At 38.8% G+C, this 25,185-nt stretch overlaps 1 protein-coding gene across 6 annotated transcripts in view; it reads right to left on the reverse strand.

Annotated features, from left to right (window-relative positions):
- Positions 1-25,185, reverse strand: part of BABAM2 (BRISC and BRCA1 A complex member 2) — a 444,577-nt gene that overhangs the window by 300,276 nt on the left and 119,116 nt on the right. For 5 of the 6 annotated variants that reach the window (XR_003546791.1, XR_003546790.1, XR_003546789.1 and 2 more), the window contains exon 5: positions 2,556-2,750. The exons of the other annotated variant lie outside the window; for it this stretch is intronic. Coding sequence is in view for 2 of the 5 variants with exons in the window: in XM_006162134.3 (XP_006162196.1) it covers positions 2,556-2,750 (195 nt within the window). In the remaining 3 variants the exon portion in view is untranslated. The remainder of the gene's footprint in view (positions 1-2,555; positions 2,751-25,185) is intronic. 6 annotated transcript variants of the gene reach the window in all.

Raw genomic sequence — 25,185 nt, forward strand, 5'->3', positions numbered from 1 at the left:
AAGTCCTGGACCAGGTGGCTTAAACTCATGCTGGGTGCGAGTTTAAGTGCATGTGTGCCCAAGATCCTGAGAGGAGAATGGAGGAGAAGGGATTGCGGAGTGGCCATCCCCCTTGGGGGGGTGATATCTCGCTTTCTGTCTCTCTGTCTCTCTCTGTCTTTCTGGCAAGCGCACACGCCCTATAGCAAAAACCTCTCCAAAAAAAAAAAAAAAAAAGAATTACTATGTGACCTAGCAATCCCACTTTTAGGTATATATTCAAAAGAATTCAAAGCAGGATCTCAGAGAGAGAATTTGTATACCTAAATTCATTGCAGCATTGTTCACAACAGCCAAGAGATAAAGTAACCCAAATGTCTAAGAGGAACCAACAGATAAACAACAATGCGGTATATGCATACAATGAAATACTCAGTAGCCTTAAGAAAGGAAATTCTGCCATACTGCAGGACAAGAATGAAACTCAAAGATATGCTAAGTGAAATAAACCAATCACAAAAGGGCAACTAACTAATGATTCCACTCACATGAACTATCTGAAAGAGTCAAAATCATAGAAACAGCAGAAAAGTAGTTGCCAAGGACAGGGATGGGGGAAGAAATTAATATCTAATGGGTACAGAGTTTCATTTTGGAAGATGTAAAAGTTCTAAAGATCTGTTACACAATAATGTGGATATGCTTTGTAAGAATAAAATTAGATTAGCCTGTCTTACAAAGATAAAGTCTAACCTTTGCCTCTTTTGTTTCTGTACTAAAGCAGATGCTGCTGAAGTTGTGGAAACCTGGGGTAATTTGTTAACACCTTGCAGGGAGCCTGGAGCCATTTGCAAGCTAGTCTGGCAAGCTAGCCCAGACCTTTGTAATGTAAAATTCCTCCCTTCTGCTAGCCCCAGAAACCCAGATCAAATGCTCCTGCAAGCCTGACCAAATGGTTGCCATAAGATTACCCTTGAAACCCCTTATCTTGCTTCCTCCCCTCACCCCATGGACTCATGTCTATATAACCTGAATACTCCTATGTTCGGGACTTCACTCTTAGCCATGTCTTGTATGACTGAGAGTAGAGTCCTAGCACGCTAGCAATAAAGCCTCTTGTATTTTACATAAAGAACCGACTTTTGTGGTTGATTGGGGTCGCCATTTCCATAACACTCCGGTAAAAACCTTTCAGTCCCTACTTCACAAGATTATTAAAAATTTTGTTAAAATTAGAATTACAGGTAAAGACCTTTCAGCTTAACACCACCCAACCATTTAAAAATGGTAAAGGCTACAAAGATAGTTAGGTATTTTTGCTACAATATAATAAATGTATAAAAGAAAAAAGAAAGCCCTTGAACTGAACAAACGAGATGATCTGTAATAAGAGTAAATTTTAGTCATACTGACTCAAAGGCATTAATCACATGTAAGACCCTGGAAATCAAATCCTCAAAAACAAAAACAAAAAAAGATGAAGAATAAGAGAGGAGCATATTTAGCCTCAGAAAAAGAAGACAAGTAAAACCTGAGAGAATTTCCACAGAAAAGAGTTCCAAAACCTACTCTGTGCTTAATAAGAAGTCATTCATTCTTTCATTCATTCAGCCAACGTGTACTGAGTACCAATGATGTGGCAGGCGCTGTTCTAGGTGTTTGGGACGTATTAGTGAATAAAGCAAAGATCCCCCCAAACACCAGGAAGTTTTGCACTCTGGTGGGGAGAGACAAACAAACAATAAGCATGATAAATAAATATGTCAGGCTCCCTCTAAGTGGTTCTCAGTGATCCCTGGTAGTCACACTATTCTGTAATTCCATCCCAGTATAAGCTGTACTAAAGAGAACAGCACAGAAAATGATGGGACGTCACACCTGAGCGCAGGTTATAAAAGACTGTGACTTCTGTGTAGCCCACACACTCTCACTTTCCCAGTTGTTCAATCTTGTAAAGCTGGATGCCATTTTGTGAACAGCCTTGGGAGAGGCAAAGAACTGAAGGCAGCCTGCAAACAGCCCCTAGCACCAAATGGGGCCTTCAGTTCAACAGCCCACGAGTACTGAATCGTGCCAATAACCACATGAAAGAATTTATAATGAATCCATCTCCAGCTGAGCCTTGAAATGACTTTGCCTTTACCACCACATGAGTGCAGCCTGGGAGAGACCCAGAGTTACTGGCCTCTCCAGCTGACTGTGATACTGGAAAAGGTCCCCACTGAAAGGCAGGGGAAACTGGTGAGTGTTTCAATATGTGGCCTGGAGCCACCTACATCAGAACCTTCAGTGAGCCTTGTACAGATGGAGATCCTCAGGCTCCCTGCCTGACTTCTGGATATCTGAGGCTAGGGATGAAGCTCTGAATTTTGCAAATTCCCCAGGTAATATCTTTGAGAAATACAATGAACCAGATGAACATTAAGGTCCTCTGAAACTCTTAGAAAATCTATTGGCTACCTAATCCATGTTTATCTAGAGAAGACACATTGGGTTTACTATACATGGTCATCTAAATTGATTATTTTAATAGAGATGAAGGGATATTTTTTCCTCATTCTCTGAAAAAACCTTACCCAGTTGTTCTTTTTCCCAGCATAAATTTCCATGTTCTCTCCATACTGCGGTTCTTCCAGTAATGTCTGGTATTCAAACATGAGGCGGGAGCTCTCTCGGAGGCGGCTGCATTGAAACTGGTGATACTGTTGCACTAGCTCCTTCACCACAAGTAAGAGGCATTCAGGATTTGAAGGGTTCCAGGAGGCAAGGTTCTGCAGAAGCCGTAAATAAAAGACCACATAAAATACATTTCACACAAACCTAGTATCACATACACACATCAAAATAAAGGAAAAAGGCGATAAAAATGTATGAGGAACAGACTACTTAAGTAGTAGTCTTAGCACTTTAAGTCCAGAGACAAGGTAGAAAGGTCTTCTGATCTAGGTGATTTGTTCTGCCTTCCAAAAATCCTTGGGGAAAAATCACAGAAGAATTCTATCAAGAATAAGCAGACACAGTGAAGTGTAAAACTGGGCGGTAGCAAAATGAGAAATCTAAATATACCAGAAGGTCATAATTTACGCCCTGGAAGATTTAACTTGGTTATTATTCTTTTATAATTTGTTTCAATCTGCACCTAAAATCAGCATTATTTGCAAAAATAATTCAACTCAGACCCATAGACCATGTGCTCCTGTAATAACATATCAACTGATGCTCTGTAAACACTGGAGACTCACAGAAACATAAGCACAACAGTGATAGCTCTACCTGAAAAAGATAGAACTGGAGTAGAGACCATGAAAAATACAAAATAGGAAATGCAAGGTTCAGAGAGAAAGAGGAAGGAAGTGGCTATGAAATCTTATGACCAAGAAAATTGCTGAGAATAGGGGAAGATCCGATTAAGTATACAGTAGTTGTTAAGCTCACATTCATTCATTCAACAAATATTTATCAAGTGCCTATTACATATTAGCTGCTATTCTAAGTAGTGAAGAAAACAAACCAAGTCCTTGTTATCAGAGAGCTTATACTTCAGTGGGTCAAAATAAATAATAATTATGTCAGATAGTGATAAAAACTACCAAGAAAAATATGACACACAGGGGTGAGAGGCTTCAAAGTTTATGGAAAATGCATATTATTAAAAAAAAAAAACTGTGCATGGATTTCAGGGTTTTTTTGCACCAAAGTAAACTCATCTTTTAATTCTATTTTTGCACAAACTTTCGAAAATCCCTTCATACATCCCAAAAGCCTAGTGAACTAAATTCTTCAAGGAGAAAGAAGTGTTCAGCCATGTCAAATGGTATTGATAAGTGTGACAAGGCCTAAGGATTAACTACAGAGTCTAGTGACAAACAGATCGTGTCCTTTAAAAAAAAAAATTGGGACCAGCAGTTAGCATAATGGCTATGTCGCTGAACTCCCATGTTGCCGACCATGGTTCGTGTCCTGGATCCGGTGGCTTAAACTCACACCGGGCGCATGTGTGTGCTTGCCCAAGATCCCGAGGGGAGAATGGAGGAGAAGGGATTTCGGTGTGGCCATTCCCCCTAGGGGGTGATTTCTCATTTTCTATCTCTCTGTCTCTCTCTGTCTTTCTGGATAGCACATGTGCCCTATAGCAAAAACGACTCCAAAGAAAAAAAGAAAAAATTGCCAGAGGGTGCATGTACTCACGAGGGAGAGAGGGAAGAAGCGGGGGGTGGGGGGGAGAGAGAGAAAGTGAGAAAGCACCCTCTATGAGAGATGGTCATGCTGCAATCCCCTCTCCTCCATTTCTCCCTCCTGTTAGGATTTTGGCCATGCACACTCTTGGTATGTTTTCAAGCCACATGGTAAGGATTCAAAAGATGCAGCTGGCCATGTGAGATCCAGCCACCTCAACCACCACGACACTGGCTGGCCCCACAGGTACCATTTTGATGGTGTAAAGCTTGATTATCAAAGATTCAAGAGAGGATGGGTAGGAAGAAATTGTAGGTAACTAGTATGTACAATTCAAATGGCAACTACAGGAAGGTGGGATCAAGGAAAAGTGCTGTACAGGTGTTTGTAGCTGACAGGATGTAGACTGTCCCTGCAGAGGGAGGAAGCTGGTGATACAAAGGAGAGGGAGCAGAATACCAGGAGAAGAGACACTGAGTGGGCAAGTAGGCGTGGCTCTCCATGAGGGCTGGCACAGAGCATCTACACAGGACTGGGAGGAAAGGCCAACGCACTGAGTACAAATGCAGACTGTTCCACATGGAACCGGGCTGTGGCAGTTCTCTTCTTCCTGAAAGCTTACACTTTCTCCTTGAAATAGGAAAGAGGGTCATCAGCTAAGAAGGAGGAGACACTGGAAGTTGGAGAAGAAAGTATGAAATAGTTACTTGGAAGAGTTACATAGAAGAGTAACTGGACTGGGTCTGGATAGCACAAAAAGCCCCACAAAGTCAGGGGTGTGATTTCTTTTTTAATTTGAGAGAGGGTGTGTGCACCCTCTAGAGAAAGAGGGAAACAAAAAGAAGAGTGAGGGCCAGCCAATGGTGTGGTGGTTAAAGCAGCTGGATCCCACAGGGCCGACTGTGCAGTCTGAGTCCCAAACACACAGCCTGAAAAACACACTAGGAACGTGGGCATGTGTGTCCAAAACCTTCCAAATGTTGACACATTTCACTTACACAGTATCAAAAATATCACATTCATTAATATTACCACCAATCTCACCAGAAAAGTCTTAAAAATAATGAAAAGATGTCAAATTTGGAATAGTAAATACAAGTTTTCCAAAATTATAATTTTCTCTTGAAAGCTAGAATCTTATCATTTGCAACAAAAAGTATCCATTGTTTCTTGAAGTGATAAGCTCACTTTGTACGTTTTTGGGAAAACATTTGCCACACTCCCAAGTCTGAATAACCATAGTTCATCCATCAGTCATTCTTGCAAGTAAAACGGATGGTTCTAAGAAAAAAGCAGCAAGTTCAGCTTGTAACTCCATCACGCTAATGATTTTCCTAGAGACAACTGTGCCACTTTAATATGCAGAAGTTCTCTGTGTATATTTCTCATTTTGTTACCCAGAATATAGAAAGTTACATATTCAGGACTGAGATTTCACAGAACTCATTACTTTTGTTATTTTGTTAAGGTCATTCTTCAGTGAACTAGCATATATTTTTACTGACAATGTAAGGCAGTAGAGAATACTATGACTACCAGTACAGTTTGATGTCACTGCCTTGATTAATGTTAAAGCATATATTTGTATCACCACTGCTTCTGCCATGTAAGTGCCAACATCAACATGGGGGTGGGGGAGGACAACACCTCCTATGATTATAAAAATAGTTTTGTCTTTGTAGATCCTTGGAATGGTCTCAAGGATCCCCAAGGGTCCTCAGAGCACACTCTGAGAACCATCCTAGTATACTAAACTGCCTTAAGGACAAACTAAGTAAAGTTTTCTATCAAAAAAAAGGTATAAAGAATACATTTTCCATAGGGCGGGCGCCACCACGCCCAAGAATACATTTTCGAAAGAGATTTTTTTTTGCTATAGGGTGCACGTGCTAGCCAGAGAGACAGAGAGAGACAAAGAGCAAGAAATCACCCCCTGGGGGGTATGGTCAATGCTGCAGTCCCTACTCTTCCATTCTCCTCTTGGGATTTTGGGCACACATACACACACACACAGACACACACACACAAGGGCCTACATTTTAAGCTACTGGATCCACTCGAACCACGGTCAACTACGTGGGAGTTCAGTGACGTAATCATTACATCATCTGCTGGTTCCTGCATTTGTTAAGAGGAAAGTAGTTTGCTCTACAGAGTGAGCTGATTTACAGGGACTAACTGATCACCAGAATTCACTAAGTGCTCTTTTATTAATAGGAAGAACAGGTCTTTTTTTTTCTTTCTTTCTTTCTTTTTCTTTTTTTGGAGAGGGTTTTGCTATAGGGCACATGTGTTCGCCAGAAAGAGAGAAAGAGACAGAGCCAGAAAGCAAGAATTCCCCCCCCAGGTTGGATAGCCACACCGCAATCCCTTCTCCTCCATTCTCCTCTCGGGATCTTGGGCACACATGCACACGTGCCCAGCATGAGTTTAAGCCACCAGGTCCGGGACTTGAACCGCGGTTGACTACATGAGAGTCCAGAGACATAGCCATTACGCTAACTGCAGGTCCCTGGAAGAATAGGCCTTAACAGATGTTTAAATAATGACTTAAACAGAAGGGAAAGTAAGAGTTTTAGCATCATAGAGCAATAAAATGGGCACCTTGAAATGAAAGTGATCTTGTAAGAACAGTATGAAGTCCTCCCTGGCAAACTTCCTGACAACATCTACCTCCTTTTCAGCTATCCAAGACTACTACATTCAAAGTATCAACAGAATATAACAATATGGTATAGAACTTAAAATGATTATCACATAGCTTGCTATGTACTTCCTTCAGAGAATAACATTAAACATTTATAAGTAGGAAAAAAATTCCATTTTATTGGTCAAGTATTTCTTTCTAGTCCATATTTTAATATTAGAGAAAAAAAGGAAAACTTTCATTTGTCTCGATTTATATATATATATATATATATATATATGTGATGTGTGTGTGTGTGTGTGTGTGTGTGTGTGTGTGTAAATTTACATATATAACATGTATATTCATTTGTCTCAATTTACATACACACATTTAATCCTATCACTTCTCTTTAGCTGCTTGGCAAGTTACAAAACTTAATCCACACAACTAGTAAATTAGAAAAACATCTAAGTTGGCAAACATTTCTTACCAATTTGAACTCATTTCAAGTGATCCAACATAATTATTAAGTACTTAAAAAGGAACGGCCAAACTGTTCTTTTCCATTAAATATAATTTCCTAATACATGGAAATGCATTTGACCTTCTTGGCCATTCAAGGCACACTTCACTGGAAAACATCCCCAACAAAGGAGGTTTAGATACACTAAACAAGGTCAAATTTCTTCCACCATTGCTAACATGACCACTTTTACCCTTGTTAGGTAATTTGTGGTTTGAACTACTTCGCCTAAAAGGAGAGAACATCAAAACTATTTAAAACTAAGAATAGGACATACTTTAGATCTAGCAATACAAGACAATGGGGCTTTCCATTCTCTTGAAAAGAAAAGAGAGAAAAATGCGTAAAGTTCCTTCAGGAAAAGTGAGAAGGAGGCATCAACTAGCAGGCCTCTTTACAAAAAAAGGAATAATAAGTATTTCTCTTCATAGTCAAAAAGTGCTCTTATTACACTTATTTTTGGTAATGTATTAAAAAAGAAATCCAAAATGATAACTACAAAGAATAGGCATAGAAGACACAATATATTAACAAAGAAAAGAGAATAGAAAAAGAATTCCAAAAATGAAAAATACTCTAGGAAAAAGTGATAAAATACAGCTAAAATAAATCAGAGAAAAGCAAAAGAATTAACTACTGTTTTATAGCAGAAACTTCATTCATTCTCACTAAAACACGGTAATGCAGTCCAAGGAAGTCTTCTTCACGACTGGTTAACCAGAGAAGTTGAATAACTGTTGATATTCAAGAGTGGACAACAGCTGGGACAGTGCAGAATGTAAATCTGCCAACCCTCTTTATACTTAGTTCTCTAAAATATCCATTTCTAACTAAAGCCTTGGCACCTGTCTCTCTTGCCGTCATGACCAACTCCTGTACAATGGGATCTGGATTCCCTACTGTGTCTCCCCTGACTGGGCTGCCTGACATGAGGGCTGGCACCTGGCTCATATGATCTTCAACCTCATCACCTTTCTCTCTCATAAATAAATACATTCCACCACTCACCGAATACTCCCAAATCAATGATGCCACAGACGTGACCACATCTAATCCATCCTCAGCTCCTTATCTGAGCTTTCTGTCAGAAAAACAGTGAAGAATGTTTTCCAGAGACTTCGATCACCCTTAATTTAGGTTTCGCTCATTCAAAATCATAGTTTTTCAAGGACCAGCAGATGGCATAATGGTTACATCGCCAGACTCCCATGGAGTCAACCACAGTTCCAGTCCTGGACGCAGCAGCTTAAAACACGCCAGGTGCATGTGCAAAATCCCAAGAGGATAATGGCAGAAATGGATTGCGGCATGGCCATTTACCCCGGGGGGATGATTTCTCGCTGTCTCCCTGTCTCTCCAGTGAGCACACACACCCTATAGAGACCTGAGACTGTCACTGCCTAATTATGAAGAGAAAAATACCTTCTAACAAAAAGAAACTTATTTTTGGGAACCAGCAGTTAGTGTAATGGCTATGTCACTGGACTCCCACGTGGTCGACTGCGGTTTGCGTCCCAGACCTGGTGGCTTAAAACTCACGCCGGGTGCGTGTGCGTGTGTGCCCAAGATCCCAAGAAGAAAATGGAGGAGAAGGGATTGCGGCGTAACCATCCCCTCTGGGGGGTTGATTTCTCGCTTTCTGTTTCTATGTCTCTGTCTGTCTGGTGAGCACACGCTCCCTATAGCAAAAACCTCTCAAAAAAAAAAAAAGAAAAAAGAAATTTATTTTATAAAAATAATCTTACGATAAAAATTTTTAAGTAATAAAAAAATCAAGCACAGGAATAAATTGGAAATATAACAAGAAAATTATCTAAAACTTCTTGCTATGGAAATCTGCATAACTATCTAGCATATTGATAAAATCAGTGGAAATCAAAACTGATCGACAATACATGAAAACTATGTAACATTAGTAATCAAAGAAATGTATTTCTTTTTTTTTTTTTTTTTGAGAGGTTTTTGCTATAAGGCATGTGTGCTCGCCAGAAAGACAGAGAGAGACAGAGAGACAGAAAGAGAAATCACTCCCCAGGCAGATGGCCACGCCGCAATCCCTTCTCCTCCATTCCCCTCTCAGGATCTTGGGCACGCACACACATGCGCCTGGCGTGAGTTTAAGCCCTCGAGTCCAGGACTCAACTGCAATCAACTACATGGGAGTTCAGTGACATAGCCATTAAGCTGGTCCCAAGAAATCGATTTATTTCCCCTTTTTCGTAAACTAATTTTTCCTTGAAAAAAGTAATATATATATATATATATATATATACACAGACACACACACACAGACACACACACTCATACACACACAGTAAAAAAGAAGTTTTTTCAAACAGCATAAAAGAGTGTAAAAAGCAACAGTAAATCTCCCTCCCAACCTGTATCATCAGATTCCTTCCCCAAAGACGACTACCCTTATCCTCACAAGGCCTGCACATGACACCAATGTATGATCTTCTTGTGTATTCCTATAGACCATCCATGCCTTTGCCTACTCTGCTTCTTCTCTGTCTCTTTGAAGCTCTATACCCTGCTCCTATGGTTCAGCTCGTCTGCCTTAGATGAGGGTCTTACTTTGCCTAACTTTTACTCCTAGACAAGGCTTCAGCTTCACAGACTGTTTTTTGCTCCCATGAAACTCACTGATTTGGCTTGCTTGTCATCCAGCATCCCCCACAAAAGAAGAAAGTTGGACAAAAATCATAAGAAAAGTTTATATCTTAAATTAGCCAAGCTCTTTTTTTTCAGCAAATAGCTAACATTGGTGAGGATGTAGTTAACACAGGGGAATGGTAAACCAGTACAAGTCATTCCTCTTCTATGCATCTATTTATTTATTTATATGATCGATGAATAAATAAAATCTTTAAAACGTTCATTCTCAATTCTGGGAATCTAGCTAAGAAACTAAAAATAAGGGGGTAAAAAGTTTTATACACAAAATGTACATCGTGTCATTTATAACATAAAACTGCAAATAATCTAAATACATGATGAATTGCTTAAAAATTGTCATTCAAAAGAATAATATACAATGAATATGTTTCTATGCTGTTACAATATGCCTTTATTAAAATTCTTTTATTAAAAATATAAAACAGACATAAACCTATAAACACATATGATCGCAACCTTGGTTACCCCCATTCCATCCCAATCCTTCACAGCAAAAATCATCTATGCGTAGAAAAATTACTAGCAGAGGGGCCAGCAGGTGGTATGGTGGTTAAAGGTACTGGACTCCCACATAGTTGACCACGGTTCAAGTCCTGACCCTGGTGGCTTGTTTTCTCTCTCTTTCTTCCCCCCACTTCTTTTCTGTAGAAAAATTTAAAAATAATAATAATGATGAGAAATAAAATTTTTAAGAAATAAAAATTACTAACAGAAATATAAATAACAAATATCTACAGTTGAAAGCTACTGAGTTGTCAAAAAAATCGTGATGCATTTTTGCACAGAAAACTATGAAAAAATACATCATTACTTTTCCAATAACCCAATATTTAAAAGAGTTTTTTCCTTTTTCCTATTTGTTCTTATTTTCAAAATTTCTGAATGTATACTTATACTTGCATATGCATGTGTATGTGTTTATACATAGCACATGCACATATTTTTGTAATAAAAAAGTATAATTTTTTTAAATTGAATAACATACTTCACATTATTTCATATCAAACTGCTTTTAAATCTCAAAATTTTTTAAATTCTACTTATCGGGCCAGTTCCATAGTAGTTAAGGGAGACAGATCCCATATGGTCAATTATAAGTTCAATTCTTGGCCCCAGAGGCTTGACAATATACCAAGCATGCCCAGAATCCTGAAAAGGGATTACGGTGAGAAAAGGGATTATGGTGTATCCATGCCCCACTGAGGGGGGGGGATTCTCTCTCTCTCTCTCTCTCTCTCTCCCTCTCTGTCTCTGATGAGTGCATGCACCCTCTGACAATTAAAAAAAAGAAAAAAGAGAGGAAAGAAAAGAAAGTTCTACTTGACATTTACCCATTTTATGAGGTCCAATTTTAACTATCTTTTTTTTTTTTTTTTGGAGAGATTTTCACTGTAGGGCGCGTGCGCTCGCCAGACAGACAGAGAGAGACATAGAGACAGAAAGCGAGAAATCACCCCCCAGGGGGGATGGTCACGCCGCAATCTCTTCTCCTCCATTCTCCTCTCGGGATCTTGGGCACGCACGCACACGCGCCCGGCATGAGTTTTAAGCCACCGGGTCCAGGACATGAACCACAGTCGACTACATGGGAGTCCAGCAACATAGCCATTATAACACCAAATAATAAAGTTAGCTGTTTCATAACTTTCTGGTGAACAAATCTTGCAACATTTAACCCTAAATATGTATGTATCAAGTAATCTTAAACGTACTCCTTTTCAGGCTAGCCAGTGGCGTGGTGGTTAAGGAGACTGGATCTAATGTGGCTGACTATGCACTCTGTGTCCCCAACCAGAGACTTGAAAACATGCTGGGCACGTGTGAGTGTCCAAATTCCCAAGAGGAGAATAGAGGAGAAGGGATTGCAGCATGACCATCCTCTCTGGAGGATACTTTCTCTCTCTCTCTCTCTCTCTCTCTTCTGCCTACACCTGGTCAAATTAAAAATAGTAATAATGATGATCTCTCTTTCTCTCTCTCTCTCTCTCTCTCTCTAGCAAGTGTCCGTGGTATATAGCATGTTGAAAAAGAAAAAAAACTTACTATTTCTTAAATTCTAAGCCTCATATAATATCCTGAATGTGAATGTAATATGTTAGAATGTAGGGGTCACAGTTGCAGTCATATATTATGTTTCTCTTAAACAAAACTCTTTTTTTTTTTAACCCTCATCTTGAAAGAGAAATCTTAAGACATGACCAATGACATTTTATATTTTTATATTTCCAACAGAACTGTAACTGAACAAGCAAGATTTTTTTTCAAATGTCACTTCCTCTGGCTAATACGAGATAGCAATAAAAATAAATTTGCTGTTGACCTATTTGGAAGAGGATCAAGTACATCTATACTGTACATTAGTATAGAGTTACATATGTAAACTCCTCTAATATATTATCTAATATAATTTAAATTGAATTATTTTAAACATATTTTTCACAACTTCTTTAAATATAGCAATGTCCTAATTTTTTAAACTAAAGTTATGATAACATGATTTTGAAGGTGACTAAAAAGGAAGTTAGATTAGAAAAAAGAAACTTTGGGACCACACAGTGTAAGTCTACTCTGTTTTCTATATACTACTCTCCAAATATTTATAGTCATATGGCTAACAAAAAAGACAAGACAATATCCCAATCATAGATACAGTTTCAGCTTACAGTTAATGTTTTGGGATTTTATTCTTGAGAAGATTCAAGTATTAAGAATAAGATGGAGTGACTAAAAGGGGGTAGAACAGCACAGTTGTTCTCTTCTACACTACAAATTGTGATGTACTCGTAGAAATAAATACTGATAAACAATGCAACATGATTGTTTTGTGATCTTTGATGGTTTTATTTTTGAATATTCTAATAATTTCTTCACCCTTATAAGCAGAGCCTATTCAGTCTACGATCTGAGACTGTTGCTGTGATATCTGAAGTTGTTAATTACAGTCTTTGAAAACCCAGTGGATTCTGGGAAACACAAAATCTAACTGGTAAGAAATGCAAATTTCTGACATCCAAGTGAATAGCTGAGTAGATAAAAATGTTAGGCCATCCCTGGGATTAATATGGGCTGGGAAAACTATCCTACAAATACCATTAGGTTAAGTTCTCATACCTACTTAGGAACTGTATCTGACAGGTACAGCAAATGTAAGCTGATGAAATGTGATGGTCTGTGACCTTGTGCAATGGCTCTTGTTGGAGCCAGGATGAGTCTGAGCAGAAGGCACCTTAGACCTTCTAAACCCTAATTCAACCAGAATCTCTCTGCTCTTCTGTTTTGCTGGTTGGTGGGCGAGTGGCTTGGTTGATTTAGTTTGTTAAAAGTTTTGCCTAAAGATATTATTTGTAGGGACCAGCAGTTAGCGTAATGGCTATGTCGCTGGACTCCCATGTAGTCGACCGCAGTTCGAGGCCCAGACCCGGTGGCTTAAAAAACTCACACCAGGCACGTGTGCGTGCATGCTCAAGATCCCGAGAGGAGAATGGAGGAGAAGGGATTGCAGCATGGCCATCCCCCCAGGGGGTGATTTCTCGCTTTCTACCTCTCTCTCTGTCTGGCGAGCGCACGTGCCCTATAGCAAAAACCTCTTAAAAATAATATATATTATTTGTAAAAAAAAAAAGGTCTTTGGAAAAGTGGATGTAGCCTAATACACACTGACTGCATCAGTGAAATTCTGTGCTCCTTCCACCTACTCTATTTGTGCCCATCTTCATCTCGATACCAAAAGTCCTGCTAAGAGAAATTCAGTCATGAAGTGGCCTGGAAGAATGAATGACAGAGGATCATCAAGAAGTTATGCTGAAGAACAGCAGTTCCCCTCGGTTTTAAGCCTTTAGCCACAAATCACCAAATTAGTTAACAAATATGTAGCTCATGTTGAAGTAAAATGAATTTGTCTCTTTATATCATATATATCTTGACAATAAATAGAGTGAAATTGGCATCTGCTCAAAAAATGTAGTCTGGGGCCATCCATGGAAGTTACTGGCTAGAATTCTGCCCTTGCTTCACCCAGAGCTCTCCAAGGTTCTGACATGTCTCTTGACCAACAACCAACTTTCCTCAGTGTGTGTGTGTCCTAAACTCCTTCTAAAAGGGCTTTTTTATTCTTTTTTCTTTTTTTCATCTTATTGAATGTAGGATAAAACCCATCAGTCCATCCTCTCTCTTTACAATCAATATCTTCTGGCTGCTACCAGTAATGTTGACTCTCACGTCAATACAGAACATAACAGTTATACATCCTTGAGATAAAAATAACGTCTTGGGAAAAATATACAGATACCTTAGTGGTGGAAAAAACACCCACACGATTCTGTAATATTAGGACAAGATTCATAATAGAACAAAAGCAAAACAAAAAGTCCTAAGTTTCAACTTTTGAAAATGCCATTCAGTAGGCTGCCTCACCCAGTTGCTAGGGAAGCAAAATTTCCAACTAACAGAGGAGTTCTGGGGTATCAGCAATTATCCATCAAGAGATGACCTACGGATGCATCACATCAGAATCTCGATATCATCCAAATTTTGTGCTAGGCTGTCAGAATCATCAGAGTTGGCATACTTTACTTGTGTAGTGCCTTCATAAGTAGGCATGCCTTAGACCTAAGTGCAGAAGTATTCCAAAATTATACCTAGGGCTCCATTTAGAAAAGCCAAAACCTACATAATACCTCCCTGCCCATAGAAGTTACTGTCTAGACTGCCTTTCTGTTCCTATTGAAAGAGGGTACCAGCACGCAGCCTGACTCCATGAATCCCTACTTCAAATAGGTCTGTCTCTAAGATCACCCAGCTCATTTCCAAGTTCTGTTTCTTTCTTTAGAACTGAGGGTGGATCGATGAGAGGAAACAAGGGTGGGAGAGAAGGGGGAAGTGAAAAAAAAAAACAACTCAAACCACACCTCTTAATCCAGCTTTCTTTGTTTATTAAGAGGAAGAAAGTAAATAGATTCCTTTCTATGTTGAAAACTCCCTCAAATGAGACAAGAATAAAGGGGAAAAAAAAAAAAAAGACTAACTTCCAAAGGGAAAAATGTTTTTTTAGTCTTTCTTTTTTTCTTAATATTATAATAACTTAGGGAATAAAAACTGTATCTATTCCACAATATATATAAGAGAACTAAGGTTAGGAGCACTAAACTGAATATAAGCACCTTAGGGAGTATGTGGTAACTAAACCTATTCTATTCCTGCCATACATGTGGTCTATTCACATTTTTAGAGTGATTATCTTTTAGATACAAAATCAATCTATTTGGGGCAAAAATGCTCAAATTTTATACCTACTGTTTCTTAAAAGGTATGATTATTATTAAGTTCCATTTAGAACAAAATGCTACCATACACTAAAATCTGATGAACAGACCCGAAACGTACAAATCTTCCTGTGGCCCCAGATTGGCTTTGGCCCCAAAATGAATGTTGCTAGTTAACTGAGCCACTGATGTCACCACACCTCAATCAGCGCTCCTTAGAATAAAAGGCAACGTTGCAATGGCAGAAAGGAAATTAGCAAAGATGATTTCGAACTTAATCCAAATTGTTTTTCCTAGGGAATGCATTTAAATTTTCCAGGTTGCTCGAATATCATCCAGGGATGTGATTTTGAAGGAGACAGCTTGTTACTGTTTTTCCTGGCTGTACTACAAGAAACAACAGTGTGAGCTTATTTTAAGTTAATGTGTGCTTCTGTGTTTCTTTACAAGAAATTAACTGCCATCATTTAGTTAAAGCAAACACTTTGTTAGTGTTTTGCTTTTCATTAGAAAATGTCTTCAGGAGTCTTTCAAACTGAAGAAGTTAAGAATGCCAATTATTGCCCATAGATTTAAAACTTGTAGCGAGTTATTTAAATCACAGTGAAAGATCATTCGAGCTTAGTGATCCTTTGTTGGCACTGAGTGTTTTATAGCCACTGGTGAGTCAGAATATCACAGGACTCCTGTCCATTCTCCCACATCAAGATAATAACTTTTTTCCTGCCTCAGTCAGGACCAGACCTTACAGCAGATTCTCATTTCCTCTGACTATGATAATCACAAAGAGACCCATAAGAATGGGCAATAAGGAACGAGACAGAGAACAAACAGCTTCAACCAAGTTGTTATTTATAAGCAGAGAAACATCTGCAGGCTCTGACACCTGGTTTCTGACCCCTGCCCTAGATGACTTCCTTAGCTAGACTAGGCCCCTGGGTTACAATGATTTATTTGTATTATAGTATGACTGTTGCTCCTCACCTTAGCTGAGCTCCCTGGATTTAATTTCAGACCTGTAGTGTTTGCCAGACCCTCCTTCTCTTAGTTAAAATCCCAGTTTTGGGTCTTTCTAGCCAGTGGCCTTAAAGCCACCAATGTCTAATAATGCAGTGTCAATGGGTAGGGGAAACTCCAACTGAAAAGGAGGCTACCCCAGGTTCCTCCTGTTATAACAGCCACATCTAGCTATAGAGTAAAAAAGAAAAAGCAATGCAAAGTAGACAGTCAACTAAAGGAAATAATAACCACAAAGTACGACAGGCAAGATTGTAAGAGATTTCCCTTTCGTTGCCCTTCCCCCTAAGAACTCTACTTCCTAGTCACCAGGTCCATATAATGTCCTTGACCTTAACATACGTTTAGTACAAATCCACTGTTTGATGTTCAACAGTCATTCTCCCTCCTTCTGGTAACACCAACCCAAATATTCTTTGGGAAACCATCCTTCCAAATTCTCAAGAATGTTTTCTGTGTGTGTGTTGCGGGGGAGGGGGTTATTGCTTTTTTATTATGTTTTAAAATTTTATTTCTTTCAGGACCAGCAGATGGTGTAATAGTTACGTCACTGAACTCCCACATAGTCAACTACAGTTCAAGTTCCAAACTCAGCAGCTTAAAACTCATTCTGGGTGCGTGTGCACGCACACGCGCACACACGCACACCCGCACATGTCCCCAAAATCTTGAGAGGAAAATGGAGGAGAAAGGGCTGTGAGGTGGCTATCCCTCCTGAAGGGTGATTTCTCACTTTCTGTCTCTGTCTCTCCAGTGAACACACATACCCTATAGCAAAAATATCTCTTAATTTTTTTTTATTTCTTTCAACAGAGATAAAAGAGATGAGAGAAAGAGAGATGTGGAAAAACCAACTGGACCAGACAAGGTCTTGTCACATCATGATCCTCCCTACCTGCCCTCAAGCTCTCTAGGCAGTCAGGGTCAAGGGCACACCTGACCTGCTCAGGTCACCCTGGGATCCAAAATCAGGCCTTTCCATATGACTTCTACATTCTGCCTGCACCAACACAACTAGGCCAGGAATGAGTTTTGAGTAAGAACTTCCAGTTAAGCACCAAAGTCCTGCCTGCCTAACCCAATCAACATTTCATATGCCCTTAGCCTCAATGACTAATACAGTTATGGGCATATCCTCAGGCAGACAGAGTAAGATAAGTGAAGCCATCAGCTGGGACTGCTGAGAAATAAAGGTTTTCTTTCTTCCCATGGTAGAAGAACACAAATTCTGAACTGGAGAAACAATTTTGTATTCATAAGGAAAGGGACCTGCGCAGCTGTGTGGATACAGTGATAGTCGACATGATGGAAGGCAAAGCAGGAAGGAAAAGAAATGAAAAGAACCTAGGCCCTTAAATGACATCACTTCAGTCACTACATCAAGACTTATCCAAGCACAACTCTGGATTGTTAAATTCTGTAAGCCAATTAATTCTCTTTACAGCTAAGCCAGTTGGAATTGGGCTTCTATCACTTAAAAAAAGAAAGAGAAAAAGAAAGTAACAGTGTTGCTACAGCTTTACAGCATATAACCACTTCACCTCCTCTAAGAGAAAGCACACAGGGAGAGGTATAGAAATTCTTATGAGACCATGTAACTATGCCAGAGCCCTTTAGCTGAAAGTCTAGATGCTATTTGAGTACTATGCTTTCTGCTAAAAATAAAAGTTGAGTTGCTTTTTGCGTTTATCTGCAGGAATATCTATTCAGAAAATCTATTTCTACTAACCCAACAATGGTTACAATCATTCCTCTTATGGGAAAAAATAAAAAGGAGGAAAAGCAAAAGGTTGTATTTTCGCATATTACAACTCACTCAATACATTTAAAGTGGATCTGAAATAGGTATCTGAGCTGTTCCCCATCACACAACTTTTCAAACATCAATAAGGTACTCAATTCAGTGGATAATAAAGTGAGACTTCTAAAAAAGCCCACAGTGAGCCAGCCCTGGTGCACAGCAGTTAAGCACTATGCAGAGAAAGCCAAATTGTGCATGGCCAACTAGGGTTCCAGTTTCAACCTCAGCAGCTCAAAAAATACTTTTGGGTGTGTGCACACCTAAGATCCTACCTCAGTATGGAGAACTTGAGGGAAAAGGTTTGTAGTGTGGCCAGGCTTTGTAGAGGGGAACTTTCTCTCTCTCCCGTGCTCGCTCGCTCGCTCTCTCTCTCTCTCTCTCTTTCTCTCTCTCTCCCCTGCTCTCTCGCTCTAGTGCACACACATTCCCTCTGACATTTAAAAACAAACAAAAAGCCCATAGTCCTATCACAGGATGTAAATGGAAAAAATGAACAATGGCTCGAGACCAGAAAAGGACACTCTGATTCCTGACATGCATCTTGATTCCTGCCCTGTACACAACAAGTAGCACCCCAGCCTTTCATTAGCACTGAGCTCAGAGAGGAGGTTTTCACCGGCACCATGGTCCTACACAGGAGATATTTTTACCTTTCTTCCACTGGACTGGAACATATTCAGCATGTACAAACTGTCCTAGGATATGGTATAAATGCTGGCTCCATGCCAGCCTGGAAATAAATGCCTTTGACCAGTAAACCTTCATACATTTTGCACAAATTCTCTTTCCAGAAAGACTTCAAATGGGCCCCCACACAGCAGCCACTGGTGACTGCCTTTGAACCATTTATCAATCAGCAATACATGGTGACTACTTTCCAAACTCGCCCTCCCTCTCTAGCCCCCATAGCCGTGCCTCATCAGTTGTTTCAAAACCGTAGTGCTCTTCACAGTCAAGTGAAGAAAACTGTTTCAAATGGTACCATCCAAACAGCCTTCCCTGGGTCTCAGGGGAAATAATTCTAAAGGCATGGTCTTTCCAATGAAGTGCTCCTCGAACTTGTCATAGCCTTACCATCCCAAGCTAGCAATTTCTATTGCCATCAACTTACTATCATCAGACACTACAGTGTTCTTTTTATCCATGAACAGCACTTTAAAATGAAATCCCCAAATAGAAGGCTGACAATGTTGTCTTCATTGACCAAGGAAGTCTTGTCTTTTCAAGCAAGTTTATGAACCTTTCCACCCACAGCCCTATAGTAGCTATCCTCGGAATCACTGTAGAAACATCTTAAAAACAAACAGATGTTCAGGTCTTACCCTCTGAGACACAGATTCAATAAACCTGTGAGACTTACTCCTTAGCCCTAGAGACTCTGTGTTGGGATATCAGAATCACGTTGCAGCATTCTGATAGCAAGGCAGAACCGGAAATTTTAATCATCCTTCTGACAAATTTTCTCATTGTGATTCAAGGTCCACATAATTCCACATAAACTCATTAGACCTTCACATACAATCCGCTGACTAAATGACAGCTGAAAGCTCCACCCACTGGAGCTTGCTACCAGTTCCTAGGAATTAATAGAACGTGTCTCCAAACCACTAACCTAACTCTAACAAAGATGAACACCTGGAATCCAGAGCTGCCACAGTTGGGAAAAAGTCTGCGACAATGAAAAGTCAGTATCATTCTTGCTAATAGCTGTTTCTCCTGTAAGAGTGTACTTTATTACCCTTGACCCTCTCATCACCTAGATCTGTAATATAGTCCAAGGATCCCATCATCCCTGATCTAATGTCACCTATGCCCCAGATAAAAAGCACCAAATAGCTTACTAAATGGTGTGATTATTCTTAAATTGGACATATTTATGTGAATTTAACTTTAAATCATCATCTTTTTCTCTCAAATGTTCTTGTAATGGTTCCATTATTATTACAGAATTATGGAGCATTTGTAAATTGGCAGCCTCAGCCCACAGACATGCTTTTCTTTGACCCACATAAATTTTTATTTGAAAATCTTTAGACAAAGCATATACACTTCAATAGGTCACAATCCCCACCAATTCCAACTGTTTTTTTATACCTACTTTCTCACTCATTTGTGTTACTTGGCTAGTTCCTACAGACATCTGAGTTTGCAAACCTCTGAATTAAGATTTAGGGCATTTCCTAAAGAGACTCCTTATTTCCTTCAATAGTTTCTTCGTTTATGACAGATGCGTCAGGTGTTTATTTAGCTTAGAAAAGGAAAATGCAGCAGAAAGAATAACTAAAGCTCCTACCTTATTGAAAAATAAAGGTAAAAAGAATGCTTTCCTATTCCTATCCACAGTGTTCGTGAGGAATGACTGATTGTGTAATACCGTCACTTCATACCACCTTCCTTCTAGGAGACAGAAACAGAACAGGGACAGTGCCTTGTTCCTCTCTGTGCAAGTACTGTGTTAGACCACATGGGCTATTCAACATGGGCATTCAGATTATCTTTCAAGTCAATGATGATCACTATTCAATTCATTGTGAACTAAATTAGGTATATTAAAATATCCAAAGAAATGTTCCAGGGTCAATAAAGATACTAGTTACTAGGAGCCAAGTTAATCTGTGATTATGAGGAGAAGTAAGCCAAAGAAAACTGGTCAGCAATTCTGAAACTAAAATATTCAGTATGACTAATTATTATCATCAATCATTGAAAGTTTGGACAGTCTGGAAAATAGGATTGTAAAAGCATTCTAAAATGCAATTCCTTTCCGAAGGCTAGCAGACTTAATATAAGAAGGTTAAAAAAAAAAAAGTTAAAAAAACAAAATGAAATTTTCATGGCTCAATAGGTGAGGTCTAAGGGATATAAAATAGCACATTAAATCAGTTTCCAGTTCAAAAAACCTGCATGAGATGTTGATCTTCCTGTTTTTCATAAACCTTATAATTGTACTTCCAGAAAACGACCAAGCATCTGCCTCTATGCAGCTAATTCTTTTAATCTTGGAGCTCTCACAAGGAAATAGAGAGTATACTGTGCCAGGATCACTATCTCCTCCAGCCAAAATCATCATGTCTTGGAGCCAATTTCCTCTTGGTAAATTGTGATCCAATGCCTTCCATTTGCAGCTTCCTTAGTACTGGTAATGGCTGCACGTGTCAAAGTCGATATAGATGTGTGGACGTTTAGCAATATACATTATAAATTTAACTCTAATATGTGTGCCTATGCACAGAGGTAAATACTGGGTTCTCAGGAAAGTCAGAACACATTTTTAGGTAGAAAAGTATGTCCTGACTTTTCTGATGGTGCAGTATAAGCCTGCGTATGCAGCCACACACACACACGTGCATCTATACTGCTTCCTGTAAGTCCCCCTGTGCACCACTCTGTGACTACCATCAGGCTCCTTAACTCACTGAAAATTCCCTAATAACTAACATTACTTTGAAACGTCACAATAATGAACTCTGCTATGCAGCTATAATATAATGAAAATCAAAGTTAATTATAATTTTGATGCTATAAACAGTCCCTTAAATGCTTCTGAATCATCAAAGAGATCGAATTGTTCTGCTTTTACTGTAAATGGAATTTTATCAAAATTCAATTATTTTAAAACATTTAGTGATTTATATATATGCTATATATATACACACACATATATATAGCTTATACAGTAAATTTTTATGAGTCTGAATATTTGATCAGTATACCTTATTTCCCAGCTTTTCTTGGTAAAGTAGAATTTCTGTAATTTTCATGTATGACTCCTATTTTTCATATACACAAACTGCATACATTCTTAATAAGAATTGCAAATTAACCACAAAATATTTTCCTTTTTTTAAATAATTATTTGTTTAATTTTATTACTTAATTTGCCACATGTCACACGCCCTCACCAGATATATATATATATGGAAAGAGAGAGAGAGAGAAATCATGCTACCAGGCCTGGGACTCAAATCACTGTCAGCCATCTAGGAATCCAGTGCCCTAACCACCACGCCACCTGCTGGTCCCAACCACAACATATTTTCAACCATGAAATATATTTCTTCAGTTCTTCAAGTACCAAACTGTTGATGTCGTTACTATTTAATATATTTAATATAACTCACCTTTCTTGATAAATTGAGGTCATTATTCTGAGAAAATATACTGTCATTTTTTTAAAGTGGTGATATGATAAGTAAGATTTTAAGGGGATAAAGCTACCTGTCCTTAAAATAAATTACTCCGGGGGCCAGCATGTGGCACAGTGGTTAAGGTGTTGGACTCCCACACAGCCGACTACAGTTTGAGCCCTGGAGCTGGCCGTCTGCTTTCTCGCTTTCCCTCCCTCTCTATCTCTTTCTGGTGAAATTTAAAAATAATAATAAACTTAATAATTTTTAAAATAAAAATAAATTATTCTAAGGTACTGTACCTTCAGGATTCTTTTGATAGTTCATTCCTACTTCCTCTATACATATTTGGCTCTAACTAGTGTCACTGTAAATTCTAATCTTTTTTTTAAAGTTTATTTATTTATATCTTTTCTGAGAGAGAGACAGAGAGACAAAAATCCTTAACCGGGTCTTACACCTCAATACTCCCAGCCCTTCCTAGCCAGCTAGGACTATGGGCACATGAGCATGCATCCAGATCACACAAATCAATCCAGGAACTGAACCTTAGTTTCCCATATGGCATCCAGCACTGCAGTGTTAGGTCACTGCAGGTGGGCTCTATTCGAATTTTCAGTCATGCATTACACACAGTTACCTTAATAAAAACTAAAGGTGACTATATTTCATATACAAATTAAAACACAGTCTATGATAGCTAACTGACACAATTCAGAATCCCTTTTTAGAGAAGGGGAAGGAAGAAAAACCTTGGTTTATGACTATGAAATGTGATTGAAAGTGCAAGAAATCTGATACATATATCCACCTATTTGTGATCACATGAAATGCAGAGGAAAAAGGAAGGTGTTAAACTATTATAAGTCATGGGGATATAGTCAGAAAAACCCAGTCTGTGGTAATTTTATAAGAAAATGGCCTAGTAGTATGGTTGTAAATCATTTTGTTTAGCTTTGCTTTCTAAAAGTTGATTTCTAGAAAATTCTATCTAAGAATCATGTCTTGATTTCTAAAAATGGGAAGTTACAAATGTAAAAATAATTATTTGTTTAATTTTATTACTTAATTTGCCACATGTCACACGCCCTCACCAGATATATATATATATGGAAAGAGAGAGAGAGAGAAATCATGCTACCAGGCCTGGGACTCAAATCACTGTCAGCCATCTAGGAATCCAGTGCCCTAACCACCACGCCACCTGCTGGTCCCAACCACAACATATTTTCAACCATGAAATATATTTCTTCAGTTCTTCAAGTACCAAACTGTTGATGTCGTTACTATTTAATATATTTAATATAACTCACCTTTCTTGATAAATTGAGGTCATTATTCTGAGAAAATATACTGTCATTTTTTTAAAGTGGTGATATGATAAGTAAGATTTTAAGGGGATAAAGCTACCTGTCCTTAAAATAAATTACTCCGGGGGCCAGCATGTGGCACAGTGGTTAAGGTGTTGGACTCCCACACAGCCGACTACAGTTTGAGCCCTGGAGCTGGCCGTCTGCTTTCTCACTTTCCCTCCCTCTCTATCTCTTTCTGGTGAAATTTAAAAATAATAATAAACTTAATAATTTTTAAAATAAAAATAAATTATTCTAAGGTACTGTACCTTCAGGATTCTTTTGATAGTTCATTTCTACTTCCTCTATACATATTTGGCTCTAACTAGTGTCACTGTAAATTCTAATCTTTTTTTTAAAGTTTATTTATTTATATCTTTTCTGAGAGAGAGACAGAGAGACAAAAATCCTTAACCGGGTCTTACACCTCAATACTCCCAGCCCTTCCTAGCCAGCTAGGACTATGGGCACATGAGCATGCATCCAGATCACACAAATCAATCCAGGAACTGAACCTTAGTTTCCCATATGGCATCCAGCACTGCAGTGTTAGGTCACTGCAGGTGGGCTCTATTCGAATTTTCAGTCATGCATTACACACAGTTACCTTAATAAAAACTAAAGGTGACTATATTTCATATACAAATTAAAACACAGTCTATGATAGCTAACTGACACAATTCAGAATCCCTTTTTAGAGAAGGGGAAGGAAGAAAAACCTTGGTTTATGACTATGAAATGTGATTGAAAGTGCAAGAAATCTGATACATATATCCACCTATTTGTGATCACATGAAATGCAGAGGAAAAAGGAAGGTGTTAAACTATTATAAGTCATGGGGATATAGTCAGAAAAACCCAGTCTGTGGTAATTTTATAAGAAAATGGCCTAGTAGTATGGTTGTAAATCATTTTGTTTAGCTTTGCTTTCTAAAAGTTGATTTCTAGAAAATTCTATCTAAGAATCATGTCTTGATTTCTAAAAATGGGAAGTTACAAATGTATGGTCTTACTAAAAGTTATGAAGCTGTCGTTAAACTAATCCTAATTCTTTAATCTGAATAAATAATTTTAGTTTTAAAAACCTTCATTAGGGCCAGCTGGTGGCATGGTTGTTAAAGCAGCTGGATCTCACATGGCTGACTCTGCAATTCAAGTCCCTGACCTGGCTGCTTGGAAGACATGCTGGGCACATGTGCAAAAGTGCCCGGAATCCCAAGAGGAGAATCAAGGAGAAGGGGGTGGCTTGGTCATCCCCCTGGGGTGCTTTCCCACTTTCTCTCCCTCTCTTTCTCTGGTGAGCATATGCACCCTATAGCAAATAAAAATATAAACCTTCATTAATCTTTTGTTCTAAATGCTATAAAGATCTTACATTGCATTATTTTCTCAGAAAACAATTTTCACAGGGTATGTTGTAAAGCAGCACTGAAATTTAGACCTCAGCTTTTTAAAATGATGATGATTATTTTTAAACAGGGTCTCACTATGTGGTGATCCTTCTGCCTCAGCCTCCAGAGTAGCTGGGACTACAAGTGCATACCACTACGCCTGGCTTTTAGGGTGGGTCAGGAATCAAAACCTGGGTCTTCCATGTGGCCTCATCCTGCCAAGTCACGGTGTTAACCAACATGTACTACC

This window comes from Tupaia chinensis, unplaced genomic scaffold (genome assembly GCF_000334495.1).
Source record: "Tupaia chinensis unplaced genomic scaffold, TupChi_1.0 Scaffold139757_1, whole genome shotgun sequence".
In the NCBI taxonomy this organism is placed as follows: Eukaryota; Metazoa; Chordata; class Mammalia; order Scandentia; family Tupaiidae; genus Tupaia; species Tupaia belangeri.